A 15,379-nucleotide genomic window follows, 5' to 3' on the forward strand; every position below is an offset into this window, starting at 1 on the left:
CAACTAAAGCTTAGTATTTATTTAGCAGGTAGTGTAATATTTGCATTTTCTTGTTACTATTATTAGTAGTATTTGTGTATGTATGCACAAGGAGTTTGGAACACAGCCCAAGGTCTCATGCATGCTGGCAAGTGCTCTACCACAAAGCTCAATCCCCAGCCCTTCTATCTTACCTTTTAAATTTCAATGAAGTCCTTGGCTAGCAGAACCAATAGTAACTGCATGGTGCTCAGCATCACCTTAGCCAAGTCTGGGTTTTTAAGCCTTGGCATTGTTGATATTTTGGGCAGATTCTTTGTTGGGAGAGGCTAACCTGTAAACTGTAATGTTGAGCTGTATCTGAAAGGCGAGTGACTCACCTGAGATGGAGATTCAACCAAGAGATTTATTGGAGGGCTGCCCGAAAAGGAGAGGCAGAGGGCAGAGAGAGGAGAGGAGGAGGGCAGAGAGAAAGAGAAAGAGAGCAGAGAGAGGAGAGAAAGAAGAAGAGAGGAAGAGGGGAAGAAGGCAGAGGGAGAGAGCTTGCAACCTTGGGCTTAAGAAGGGGTGCGTAATTGACGTGGCAGGTGCTAATTGGCAGGGTGACTCAGGACCAGCGAGCGGACACTGTGTCCTGCAGGGATTAGTTGAGAAAACCTTTGAATTTGGGAGGGCTAAGGGATGCCGTGATGTTCTCACGAGTGGGAAACTTAACTTCAGCAGGGAGTCTCACACATACCCAACAGTATCCACATCTCAGGCCAATAGAACATCTGCCCCAGTTATGACAACCAAACATGTCTCTAGACATTGCCAATGTCTGCTGGGACAAAAAAATAGCTGCAGTTGATAACTAATGGCATAAATGAATGTATATTCTTGGGATTGATATTGCCGAATGTTGATAATTTAAAAAGCCTCTGAAAGCCGGGCATGGTGGTTCACCCTTGTAATTCTCCCAGAGGCTTGGGAGACGGAAGCAGGAGGACTGCAAGTTCAAAGCCAGCCTCAGCAAAAGCAAGGCACTAAGCAACTAAGTGAGATCCTGTCTCTAAATAAAATACAAAATAAGGCTGGGGATGTGGCTCAGTGGTCGAGTGACCCTGAGTTGAATCCCTGGTACCAAAAACAAAAAATCCAAAACAAACAAACAAACAAACCTGTGAAGGCTGGGGGTGAAGCTCAATGCAGAGCACTCACCTAGTGTTCATGAGGTCCTGGGTTTAATCCCCAGCACACACACACACACACAAAAAAAAAAAAAAAGGAAAAAGAAGGAAGAGGAGAAGGAGAAGGAAGAGACAGGGAAGAAGAAAAATGCATATTAGATTTGTCTAAAAAAATTATCAAGATCAATATTTAAGAATGGACACAGTAGGGCTGAGGATATGGCTCAATGGTTCAATCCCCTGTACAAAAAAAAAAAAAAAAAAAAAGAAAGAAAGAAAGAATAGACACAGTAGATATTTTAATGAAAACAATGGTCCTGCCATTCTTTATTTCCCATAATAATACAATTTTCAAAAGAAAAAGAATTATACATTTTAAATTCTGACCATTATACAGATGTTTTTTACAGTTGAATAATAAAAGAATGAATTCCTTAGTACTTTTTAAAATACCATCAGTGTTTGAGAATACAATTATGACATGATAAACATTTAAAAACTGGAATAAGCTCACTTCATAATGGAAGACATTTAGCACCCCGTAACAATAACCAAACAACATCATTGGAGATAGAATCTCCTAGAAGATCTGACATGGAGCTCTGTCTTTACCATGTATGTACAATTAGTCCAGGTGTTCCACCTACATTTTAGAAATCTGAGTGAAAAAAACATATGAAAAAGAAATCCCATAGGCTTTCATAGGTTAGAATTTAGCTCTGGAAGAATAACATGTGAATCAGTTTTTCCCTTATACAACCTTGAAAAAGCTGTAGCCTGAGGCACTTTTAAAAAGCAAGTGAAATTTTGTTGGTAGTCAGCAACTTCAAATATTAGTTATTTTAAAACAATGAATGATGCACTCCTCTTACAAAAGACCAAAGGCACAGTGAAACAATGAATATTTGCACTTCAACATTTTAAAACTCAAAATAATTCAGAACACAGAATAATGCAGGTGGCCAGCACCTAATCTGTCCTGTAGGTGGCAAGAGAATCAATAGAGGAATTCAGGGTCAGGATTCAGAATTGCACTGAGGTTAATAGTGGGAGAGGACTTAAAGCTTTACTTAAAAGACAGATTTTTTAAAGTTTATGTTTTTTAAAATCAAATTTTACAGATATAAATATGACTTTTGTACTGCTCTGAATTAACAAAGTTATTGTCTGGATATTAGTTACTAATGCTCAGAAATATGTTCTACTTTTCAAGGGCTAGATTTTCAGTTCAATGATTATTTCTAAGTAATTCCTCTCTTCTTGTTCTTGTTGTCCAACAGGTTTTGCTTTATTATGTGAACCATCCAAATTAGAGGAAGAGAGGTTGTGAAACTAAAAATCTGTTGTTACTTGCTAGCAACTGTGAAAGAAAGTTTGAAATCATTATCTAAAATGCAGGATGTGGCTGGGGGTACAGTTCCAGTGGCAGAGCACGTGATTAGGTGCATGAGGCCCTGGGTTTGACCCATAGCACTATCAAAAAAATAAAAAGTAAAATGAGGACATGAAGCCCTATAGACTTTATTTGGCTTTACATTTTTCCAATTACCTTGTACTAATTGGAAAAACAGTAGCAAGACTTAGTGAGTTAGGGGTAACTTGCTATAGAAAATTTGGGGTACCATGAGTATGATTATATTTATGTCCAAGGAGAAAAGTAAATTTATCAGTGACTACAATTAAATTAAGTGATTATAATTACAAGCTAACTCTAAGTCAAATAACATTTTATCTTCAGGAGTTGATACCACTAATCTTTATTTGCATCTTTTCTTCCTTTCAAGATTGGAATATTAATCTACGTCCTAGAAGTGTCACTAAAAGAGCCAGATATGAAAAATAGAACATTGAATGAAAAATGGTAGCAAATGTTAAATATATCATTACTTGAAGAGGCAAGACTAAATTGGAGATAAAAGGGAGAAACTAAAATATATATACCAATGTTCTAAAAATGTTGACATAATACAACTTTTTAAGAGGGAAAATGGGGAGAGCAAATACATTTTTTGTTGTTGTGGTTATGATATTGGTTATGATTGTATTAGTATTGTTATTCTGACACAGTTGCATGTAAAAGGTAAATAAAGAAGTAGGTAATCATGGTTTATTCTATCATGTTCTGTGTCCTTGAAAACCAAGATTTTTTTAATATTTATTTTTTAGTTTTAGGTGGACACAACAACTTTATTTTTTTTATGTGGTGCTGAGGATCAAACCCAGTGCCTCATGTGTGCTAGGTGAGTACTCTACCATTTGAGCCACAACCCCAGCCCAGAAAAACAAGATTTTTAGTAGGGAAGTACAGAATATTCTTGGAATAGAAAATTTAGGTAAAAACCCTATACTACCAAATTTTATTTGGAAGTAGCAAAGAAACTTATCAAGTGTTTTATCTTTAAAAACATACAGATAATTCCTAGCTCTCTCCTTGAAACAATGACCAATCTAGTAGCAAGGAGCATCCTTAGAGTCCACAGTATGGTTTGAAATACCATTTCTCACAGCAAAAAAACAGGCCCTTAAAGAAATGACTGATTCAAAGTCTGGAGCAGGAAACATACAAGTTCACATACATGTTCACCCTGAAGTATCTTGTCATATAGGATAGCAAAGAATCCATTAAAGTGTCAAAAGGTCTCAGAACTGTCTTGACTAGGCTCTTAATGGCCAAAAATTAAACAACCAGAGTCTCTATACAGTTATATTTGTAATGCAATGAAGCCCATCAAATATGTTTAAATATATTACTCCATAATACTTTTTTTAAAAAGTGATTTCTGGAAGATAATAAACACCTTTATCATCTCGAAAACTGGTACATAAAAGGGGAAAAAAAGCCAAGTATGTGGTGCATGCCTGTAATCCAAGCTACTTGGGAGTTTGAGGCAGGAGGATTGCAAGCTTGAGGTCAGCTGGGCAACTTAGCAAGACCCTGACTTGAAATAAGATCTAAAAATAGATCTGGGGATATAGTTCAGTGGTAGAACACTTGAATAGCATTCATGAGGCCCTGGGTTCAATCCTCAGTCTGCAACATATATGAATAAATAAAGGGGGGAAAAGCAGGTGCCGTCTGATGAAAGAACGTACCATGACTCAAAATCTTGCAAAAAAGAGCAAACTTGAGTCTAATCAAAACTCTGGATCCATGTGCCAATATTCAGAGGCATCTATTGAGTTGTGTCATGAATATTCAATCAGTAAAATACAAATTGTGGGAATCTCTCTAAGTCAGGTTCTTCATCAAGGAAACTTTAAGGAAAAAAAAAAAGGAACGAAGGAGGAACCTACAGATCAAAGAGAAGTATGAAACATATATCTTGTTTTTGTTTGTTTGTTTACAGTGCTGAGGATTGAATTCAGGGCCTTTAGCAAGCTAGGCAAGTGTTCCACTGCTGAGCTATGGCTCCAGTCCCTGTGAAATATAAATCAAATGAAACAATTTTAAATGAATAAGATTAAAATAGAAAGATATGCCCTAGGTGATTAAATTATTCAAAATGCAGGAAAGTCATTATTGTAAAAATCAGTGTAGTGGCTGCTTTTACGGGATTGCAATTGTGATACAAGAGGACAAATGGGTTGACTAGCAGAGTTCTAAAAGAATATTTCTTACAATAATGCATTAGCTATAAATTTTGTGTCTGTTTTTCAGCATTGGTGTTTTATTTTATAATTTTAAAAGGTTAAAATTTAAAATAAAGCCCTTAAGGTTTCTATTAAAAATGATGGGTATAAATCCTTTTACTGTAAATATCAACTGATGATTCTTAAGAAATTATCTATATTATAGAAATTTCTAAATAATAAGCTACAAATATTTTAAAAATATAATAATAAATTCTTATGTGTTCAGTTATAACAAGTCAAGGAATTACATACGTTTCTAACACAGAATTTATTGTTATAGTATTATGTAATATCTGTTATAGAATATCTGTTAAATGGACTGCTGACATCAAAATTTCCTTTCCTACTCCCATACAAGATTATCATGTTATTTTATTAAAGATTAGAAAAAAAATCATTGGAACAGATTTCCTATTTCTTGAGTGTCTACACTTTGTTCCACTCTTCCTCTTTTTACATAGAACAAAGATCAGTTGTCTTGCCTAACTATGAATGTCGCATTCCAAATGATGTCATCCCTTTCACAAATAGAGATCCTCCACCTACATACTCAGCCTGTATTTCTTCCATAATTAATGACGGACAGAGACTATTTCTTGTTAAATGTCTGAGAAACTCAAGAATGAAAAACAGACTTAAACCATCAAAATGAAAGCAGTTTTTGAATGCACTATAACAATAAGAATGGACAAACATATAACTGGGTTATACATTTTTCTCCATCAAACCTTGACAACTTCCCTCCAATTGTTCAAGCAGCATTTTAAATGTTGCTATTGAGTGGTCCCTTTCCCCTTCCTCTTAATAAAATTATGTGGTGTTCGAGTGATTCACATATTCAAGAAGTGACCGGTCTAAGACTCTTCGGATAAGAGCTTCCTCAATTATATTAAAATCCTACAATAAAGAAAAATAATTAGAAATATGCAGAATTAACAGTGTATCAGAAATTGGAGGATATTGCAGTGGCGCATGCCTGTAATCTTAGCAATTTGGAAGGCTAAGGCAGGAGGATCACAAGTTCAAAGCTAGCCTCAGCAACTTAGTGAGCCCCTAAACAACTTAAGGAGACCCTCCCTCTAAATAAAATATAAAAAGGTCTGGGAATGTGGCTCCGTGGTTAAGTATCCCCGGATTCAATCCTGGTACCAAAAAGAGAAATGGACAATGTTGGTCAATGCAAAGACCTCATTTTTCAGGAAATTAAAATCCTGAGCTACCTGACTTGTTCAAGGTTTCACAAAGCCTGGCACTAAGCCCAGGACTTTAGCTTTAGAGCTAGAACATTTTCTATTTCCCTTTACTGGACTAGCAATTAACTAGTTCCTGTCATAATAAAATAGTCTTGATTTGGAATTTCAAGTTTTATCTGACCTAATTAACAGTTTTACAGACAATGCTAAAAATTCTGGGCAGACTTCTATATTTCACATAACATATAACACATAAATGGAGTAAATTAAAACATCCCTTAAGGGACTGGGGGCATAGCTCAATGGTAGAACACCTGCCTAGCATGTGCAAGACCCTGGGTTCTATCCCTAGTGCTGCAGGGAAACAAGCAGATAGATATATAGAGATGTAGATATATCTCCCCCTAGTATTCACAATGCCAACAGTACTACTAAATATCTATTTATTAAAAAAAAACAAAACCAGGGGCTGGGGATGTGGCTCAAGCGGTAGCACGCTCGCCTGACATGCGTGCAGCCCAGGTTGGATCCTGAGCACCACATACAAACAAAGATGTTGTGTCTGCCGAAAACTAAAAAATAAATATTAAAATTCTCAAAAAAAAAAACCCAAAAATGTCTTTTATTGTCTCTCCATGAGTCAAATGGAATTCAAAACTTGATACTAACACATTCTGTTAATAAAATATAAAGTATTATGAGCCCCATCCTCTGCAATCTCTCTCCTCTTCTACAATAAACAACCAACAAAAAGTGAAATCTCCTGGAAGACCACTTTAAAACACAGAAGCAAAATCCAAAGCACAGTGGAGCACCAGTCTGGTCTCATTACTGGCTTACTCTTAGGCAATTTTCTCAGCCTTTGAGCTTCAGATATTTCACAGTTAAATGAGGATAAAAATACAATTTCACCTTAAGAGAGTTTCTGGAAGCAGTAAAATAATATGCATAAAGTACATACATGGTTTATCTAGTAGCTTAAAAAACAGAAATCAAAATAACATCAATTCAAGTTCACTTCCATACCCATAAAGATGGTTTTGAGTAGTGAGAAAGTATTCTCAAAGTGACCAGTCATACTTTCTCTAAAGATCTTGATAAAGATGGACTGAACATTACTGGCCAGAAAGGCATACAACCAATCTGGCTTTTAGAACATCTTAAAGAGCTTAGATAAAGAGGAATCCCTTTGTATTACTGACAAGAACACAGGACCAGAACCAGGTTATGCTGAGGACTTGTGTACCACATGAGGCCAGTAAAGACTATTAGAGAAGCTGAGCAGAGAATATTTAGCCTCTGTCACGTGCCTTGTGCAATTCTTTAAGTGGTCCTAATAATCCCACTTATTCCTTGCCAGTCTTCAACTTGCCTATCATCTGTGCCTGAACTGTGCAAATAAATAACTTTCTATGCACTCTCATTTAATCCTCACAAGAGCTTTTTAGAGTAGGTGCTTTTACTCTTCTACTTTGCAAATAAACAAACTGAAATTCAGAGGTTAAATACATTCCCCAAGGTTGCTCAGCCTGAGAGTTATTACTTAGACCTAACTCAGAACCTAGCTCCTTGGGTCCAATGTGGATAACCACAATGAATAAGAAAGCAGGGAGAAAATTTTCAAACAATAGTCCTCAACAATGATTAAATGGTATCTTGAAATTGTATAAAAAGAAAACAATCAAAAACATGCGAAAATTATGTGCAAATCCAAACTTGACTCCATTACAATAAAAATATTTTATTTCAGAATAAAATACTAGTAATAACTCCCCCCACTACATTAATAAATGTTAACACTTTTTTGCTGAAACTTAGGAGACAATGCATTCTCCACACATGACAACACATGGACCAAAGTAAAACCATTTGCTTGCTATTATCATTTCTGATAATGAGAAATATATTTAAAAATATTAAAACTATTCATACTACATGTAACTATACCTCCATCTTCAAAAATATTCAACATGACAGGATTGGCCATGGTTTGGTAATTGAGGCTAGGTGATGAGTATATCAAGTTTCATTATATTTTTCTGTCTAATTTCATGTTTAAAATTTTTTGTAATAAATTTTAAGTTTAAAAATTTCAGCCGGGAAGCTTGACACAGGAGGATTGCAAGTTCAAAGCCAGCCTCAGCACGTTAGCAAGATCCTGTCTCAAAATAAAAAAAATAAAGGGGGCTGGGATGTGACTCAGTGGTAATTGGGTCCAATTCTGAGTACAATTTTTTTTTTTTTATGGTGCTAGGGATTGAACCCAGGGCTTTGTGCATGTGAGGCAATTGAGCTATATCCCCAGCCCCAAAAATGTTTAAAATAAACAATAGTTTTATGTTTTATCAAATTTAAATAAAAAATGAGAAGGCTAGTGTTACTAGCCTGATAATATCATATCTGTTATAGATATTCAATGTACTCAGAAAAGTAATTGGATATAGAACTCTGAGCATCTCTGCTATGTAAGTCCACAATGTCACAAAAATAAAAACTATGTAAAAGGAGGGACTACAATAAAAATTAAAATAATTTAAAAATTAAATCTGAATATATTTACAATGCATGATTACCTAGATCACAAAGAAAATAATTTTGTCCAGGATAGAAAACCACTTTAATATCAATAGTCAAATTTATAAAATACTTGAATTTCATGATTTCATTCTTAATGCTGATACTTAACCCGTTAGCTACAAACACATTTTTCCTTCTATAATTTTATTCACTTGGATTTAAAAGGTAAGTTTAACATACACAGCATAAAAATATCATGTGAAAGTTAGAAAATATACTTACTATGAAATCGTCATAGAACAAAGTGTGGCTAACTTGCAGGTGTCTTATTAAACTGCCATTGAAGCTGCTTGGATTCTCATTGGGTATCAAACGGCAAAGTGGACAGAACTGGAAAGAACCAACACCAAGAGTTCAAGAAAGAATTTTAATTAATAGCAATATAATTAAAAAAAAAATAAGTAACTATTCAAAGTAAATTTTAACTTTTATAATTCCATTCACTCTATCTTAATATTGTAGGGTTAAACTGCATAACTATTAAAAACAATATTAAACAAATAAAATTGCATTCATTTCTTCAAATTATTCCCTGTCTGTTTGCATATATAAAGTTAAACTGCTTCATAATTTAATCAATCTTTTTTTTTTTTTTGGCAGTGCTGGGGATTGAACCCAGGTCTTTGCATGTGCTAGGCAAGTGCTCTACAACTATGGTACATCCTCAGCCCTTTCTAAATTTCATTTTGAGACATGTTCTTGCTACGTTGTCCAGCTGGCCTTTAATGTGCAATCCTCCTGCCTTGGCCTCCCAAGTTGCTAGGATTACAGGTGTGTACCACTATGCCTGGCCATAGGCATAATTTTTTTTATTTAAACAATATTAGTTAGTAGATGGACCATAACTTACTGAATTAGTTGCCTACCTCTTGAAATACTTAGTTTTTTTGGTATGTGGATAAGTTGATGTTACAAATGACATTTTCTATGGTGTGCACCTTTTAGGGGATTATTTAGGCCAGAAATGGAGATACTTACGACAGAACTGCTGAACATTTACAGTTTATAATATCTATTGCTCTGTAGTTTTTTGTATTGCCAATAGCAATACAGGTTACAAAATACCAGAATTAGTTATTAATATTTACACATATTTTTCTAATTTAATAGCCATTTAGGGCTCTTAAAGAAATATGTTTCTGTGGGCACCATGATACATGCCTGTAACCCCAGGACTCAGGAGGTTGAGGAGGAGGATTATAAGTTCAAGATCAGCCTCAGTAACTTAGGAAAACCCTATACCAAAATAAATAAATAAATAAATAAAAGACTAAGCTGTAGCTCAGTGGTAAAGTAACCCTGGATTCAAACCCCAGTATCATTTTTTTTTCATTTTGACATATTTATAAACTTGCAAGAAATTATAAAAGTAGTGCAGAGGTCCCATGTCCTTATCATCCAGCTTCCCCAAATAGTAACATCTGACATCAGCATAGTGCATTGTTGAAACTAGGAAACTGGCAATTAACTAGGCTCAGACCTTACATTATTTTTATCTTTTAATTTTTTTATTTTTTCTTTTTAATTATGCATGACAGTAGAATGTATTTTGACATATTACACATACATGGAGTATAACTTCCCATTCTTGTGGTTGTACATGATGTGAAATTAAACTGGTCAGACCTTACATTCTGCCAGTTTTTGCACATATTCAATTTTTAAATGTATATGTGCAGTTTTATGAAATCGTATCACATGTAGAGATTCGTATAACCACTGTCACATCAAAACACAAAATCTTCCTGCCACTACAAAGGAACTGCACTGTGCTGCTATCTTTTTACTTCCTCTTCCCTCCATAAGTCCCGCCACCCACTGATCTGTCCTCCACCTCTATAATCTCATCGTTTTGAGAATGCTGTATGAATAGAACTAGACAGCATTTAACTGTTTGAGATTGTCTTCTTCCACTGAGTACAACGACCATGAGGGCCGTCTAAGTTGTTCCTTCCTTGTCATTTCTAAGAAATAGCCCATGGTATGGACATCCCAATTTATTTATCCACTTACCTTTTAGAGGACATATGGATCATTTCCAATTTGGGATTGTTACTAGTGAAAATGCAACGGATATTTGTATACAGATGTTTGTATAAAAGTAAGTTTTCATTTCTCTAAGATAAATTTCTAGAAGTTTGAAATCTTGGTCATATGGTAAGTGTATGTCTAACTTAAAAAAAAAAATAACAACAACAACAAAAACCCACTGCCAAACTGTTTTCCAGAGTGGCTATACTGTCTTACATCATGGCAGCAATGTGTGAATTACTCAGTTTTTCCTCATTCTCACCAGTATTTGATGTTGTCAAAATTTTTTAGCCATTTTGATAGGTGTGTAGTGGTGTCTCGCTATGGTTTTAATTTGCATTTCCCTAATGACTAAAATAACTCTTTTGAAAAAAAAATAAAATAACTCTTTTGTTTTTATTAGTGCATAATAACTATACATGATAGTGGGGTTCACTGTGACATATTCATACATGCACAAAACATAGTTTGGTCCATTTCATTCACTAGTACTTCCCCTTTCCCTACCTAGGATCCCCTTCCTCTACTCTCACCTCCTATCTATTTATTTTTAAAATTGGTGCAATATAATTATACCACCCTTGGCTTACAACATAGTTTTCTGAAGTCCAGACAACTTTAGATTCAAACCATACTGGATGTGTGACCTTGGGCATATTATTTCCTCTTCTATGAGATGGGGAAACTACTACACACCTTGCAGGGTAGCTGTTGTATTTAGAGACAATGTCCTTAATGAACCATATCTGTACTAGGAACTCAACAATTGTCATACATTTACTTCTATATGATTCCTGTCCTCAATGAGTTGGGGCTCCCTGCAGAAAGAAACCACATTTGTTGTATTGACCCCAGTATTTCCAGTATCCAGAAGATAGTTTCCAATTTCATCTCAACTTCCCACTAAAATATCCTTGGCAAATAATTAATCTTAATCTGCAAATGAGTATATTCCTATGCTCCAGGGCTATTGATAAGTTTAAAATAATATATTGTGTAATATTATGAAGTCCAGTCCTTGGCATAGTAATAAAAGTTTGCCATTATGGGTTAAGCAGATACTTTCAATACAGCACAGCAGGTACTACATTCAAGATATGAACAGACAACAACTCAAGACCTTGGACAAGGGACCTGAAAAGGGAATCACTGATTTTGCCTAGGCAGTTGGGACAGGCTCACCAGAACTGCTGGTCACAGAGGTGAGTTTTAAAGAATAAGCTAACCAGGCCAGTGGGGGAAACCATCACAGGCAGAGGAAAGGATGTAGACAAAGCAGGAACTCCTAAAAGGACAGGGCCAACTTAAGCAATGGCAAAAACTCAACGTAGCTGAAGGTAGGGTATGTTGGTGGAAATGGTTGGAGATGACTTTGGGAGAATAAGTTGGGACCAGTTTTGCTCAATATTTACTTGAGCAGGGCTGGGGATGTGGCTCAAGCAGTAAGGGGCTCACCTTGCATGCGCAGGGCACTGGGTTCGATCCTCAGCACCACATAAAAATAAAATAAAGATGTTGTATCCACCAAAAACTAAAAAATAAATATAAAAAAAAATATTTACTTGAGCAGCTAACATGGTTTCTGTATTCCCTGTGCCAAGAGCCAGAAGTCAGAAATGACTACCGAGCCCTGGTCCCAACCATGAAGGAGCTTGTTAGAATCTGGTGGAGGACAGAGATAATGAAAACCTGGAACTTTAAGCAAAGGGGTTTGAGAATTATTTCTAAAATTACCCCAGAGGGCAGGTCCTCAGTAGATGAGCTCACAGTCCATTTGCCACGTAGGCCAACCCACAGCAGATGAGGACAGCTGTGGACAGAATAGTGAGCTGATAGTTTAGGGAAGAGCCTCATCCTTTCCTACTGGTGCCTTCAGTTGACCTCTCATAGCCCTGGGGTTTATATTTTCTGGTCCTGGGCCTGTTGATTACAAATTGTCCCTTTGCATGTAATAAATCTTCATTATTTGTTCTCTTCTCTTGAGAAACTAAAATGCCCAAAATAACCAGCATCCACATCACCTGAGAGAACTTATTAGAAATGCAAATGTGGGGGCTGGGGGTGTAGCTCTATGGTAGATCGCTAGTATGAGGCCCTGGGTTTAATGTCCAGCTTTGGGAAAAAAAATAAGTAGAAAGAAAGAAAGAAATGCAAATTGTTTATTCTTTGACACCAGCCCAGACTGACTAAATCAGACACTCTAGTGGGCAGGACCCAGGTATCTCTGCCTAAGCAAGCCCTCTGGGTGATTCTGATGCAGAATGGTTGAGAAACATTGCCTTAAAGAAAATGTGATTTCCTTTAAAAAAAAAAAAAAAAAAAAAGATGAAATAGAAGGAAATAAGTTTGAAATTCTGGCTGTAATACCTAGGTTGTGGTTAGGATCACCTTTCTTTCTTTCTTTTTTTTTTTTTAAGAGAGAATTTTAATATTTATTTTTTAGTTTTCGGCGGTCACAACATCTTTGTTTGTATGTGGTGCTGAGGATCGAACCCAGGCCGCACGCATGCCAGGCGAGCGCACTACCGCTTGAGCCACATCCCAGCCCGAGGATCACCTTTCTTAATTCCAGTACCTACAGAGAAAAGTCTCTCAAGGATTTTATTTTACTGAGAATCATTATCAAACCAGAGTATGTCTTAATCTTTTTTTTAAAAAAACTAGTAAAATGCTAAATAATGAATAGCTCTGATAGCATTCAATTATCTAAAATAATTGTTAATTTTTTTCCCCCAGTAATGGGGATTGAACCCAGGGGTGCTTTACCATTGAACTATATCCCCACCCTTTTAAACTGTTTTTTTTTTTTTTTGAAACACACTTTTGCTATGTTGCCCAGACTGACCTCCAACTTGCAACCCTCCTACCTCAGCCTCCTGAGTTACAGATGTGCACCATTGCTTGATCCTTCCCTGAACCTAAACATTCTTGGAGCACTGTATTTTATTTTAACTGTTGGGTAAGAGAAACATCAATAGATACAGATGGAAAGTTAAGATGTTGAGAGGTCTAAAAACAAAGACTTTTTTCATTTTGGAAAACTTTATAAAGCAGTTACCATCTTTAGAACAGTCTAGATTCACAAGGAATTAGTACTCAAGGACTGTATGCTTTACAGAGAGCCTATTAAAAAACGCTTCTTCTTTTGTGGTCCACTTGGTCTCCTTTTCTGGAATGTCAAAGAGAGTGAGAGTCCTTGGAAATGTCAGGAGAAAATATCCCTGTCTGATATAAAAAATAAAAGTACTTCAGAGAGAAAGACAGAATAACAGAATGTCTTAGGCTTCTTAAAATTAACAACGTTTCTTAAATGAAAAAAAAATTCTTACCCCTGCTCTTAACTTTGTAAGACACTTAAAAACTTACATTTATGATGGGGGTATTGTGCTTCAAAATGGGCAAGTTTTTTCTTCCTGGAGGAATTTTAATTGTTTTCTTAAAAGGATTCAATATTATTTGTTTATTGCTAGACTTCCCTTACTAGGGAACCATGTGTGAGAACAGTGAAAGCAGAGTAAGAACGAATGAGTCTAAAATTCTAGGGCTGAAGATGTAGCTCAGTGGTACAGTAGTTGCCTAGCCTGCATTAGGCCCTGGGTTCAGTCTTCAAACACATACATACACATAAAAACAAGAAAGAGAGGGAGAGGGAGAAGTTAAAAGAAGAAACTAAATCTATTAAATGGATTTTCTAATGCATCTTAAATTAAAACACTGCTAAAAGACATGGTCATAAAAGTCCTTACCACCGGTCTCCTTTCTGATCTGTGATGAGTAATACAATGATCCAACAAACTGTCTTCATCCAGTTCCCTCTGACAAAACGGACATACACACCTGGAAATTGCAAACATGAGTAGAATTCCAAACATTACTAAAACCGTGGGCAGCTAGAGAGTAATCAATCACTTAGGTGGAAATGAAGGAGGAGAAGTTAGGTAGATTATCTAATTCTAGTTCTTTTCTGATTTAATACTATTTTTCCTCTCCTGATAATGTTGCTGGTGCCTAGGTTTTTCCCTGTGAGAAATGTAAATGTGTGTGCTAACAGGGACAGGGCAGAGAGTTATATAGAAGCTCTTTATTCCTTTTGGGAGAGAAGTGCAATCCAGCACCCATTAACTGAGAAACTGATGATCACAGCACCCAGCTCTCAGTTACCTTTTTCTTCTTTTCTTTCCTAATTCAAGTACCATATGATATGAGTGTTATTTGTTCTCCAATTCCACGAGCATCACTAAGGGGTATCCATTACACATTCTTAGTTTCCAATGAAGAATGAAAATTCATCTGCAGCTGTCCTCAGGAGTTCTTAGTAACTATCCCTTACATCTGTGCTGTCCAATATGTCTATTAAGCATATGAAATCCGGTTAGTCCAAGTTGTCATATGCTGGAAGTATAAAATACACACTGATCAATCCAAGGCTTACGTGCTGAGCACGTTGAGCAAGTGCTCATCCACTGAGTTTACGTATTGAAATTTCAAAGCCTAATGTAATAAAGGGTATGTGAACTATCTCAATAATTTTTATACTGATTACATGTCTGAATGATACTTTGACTATATTATATTAAAAGAAAATATATTAAAAGTTAGTTTCTTTTCTATTATTTTTTTTTGGGGGGGGGGTATCTGGGGATTGAACCCAGGGGTGTTCTACCAAACTCCTCAGCCCTTAATATGTGTCATTTTGAGATAGGGTCTCACTAAGCTGTTGAGATTGGCCTTAAACTTGGCGGTCCTCCTGCCTCAGCCTCCCAAGTGGCTGGGATTGTAGGCATGCCCCACCACACA

At 36.0% G+C, this 15,379-nt stretch overlaps 1 protein-coding gene across 1 annotated transcript in view; it reads right to left on the reverse strand.

Annotated features, from left to right (window-relative positions):
* Positions 1-1,443: 1,443 nt before the first annotated feature.
* Rnf125 (ring finger protein 125) overlaps positions 1,444-15,379 on the reverse strand; it is a 50,386-nt gene continuing 36,450 nt past the window's right edge. The window contains exons 4-6 of the mRNA XM_027935714.2: positions 14,329-14,419; positions 8,774-8,881; positions 1,444-5,678 (exon numbers count right to left, since the gene is read on the reverse strand). Coding sequence (XP_027791515.1) covers positions 5,592-5,678; positions 8,774-8,881; positions 14,329-14,419 — 286 coding nt within the window. The 3' untranslated portion in view covers positions 1,444-5,591. The remainder of the gene's footprint in view (positions 5,679-8,773; positions 8,882-14,328; positions 14,420-15,379) is intronic.

This window comes from Marmota flaviventris, chromosome 16 (assembly GCF_047511675.1).
Source record: "Marmota flaviventris isolate mMarFla1 chromosome 16, mMarFla1.hap1, whole genome shotgun sequence".
NCBI classification, from domain to species: domain Eukaryota; kingdom Metazoa; phylum Chordata; class Mammalia; order Rodentia; family Sciuridae; genus Marmota; species Marmota flaviventris.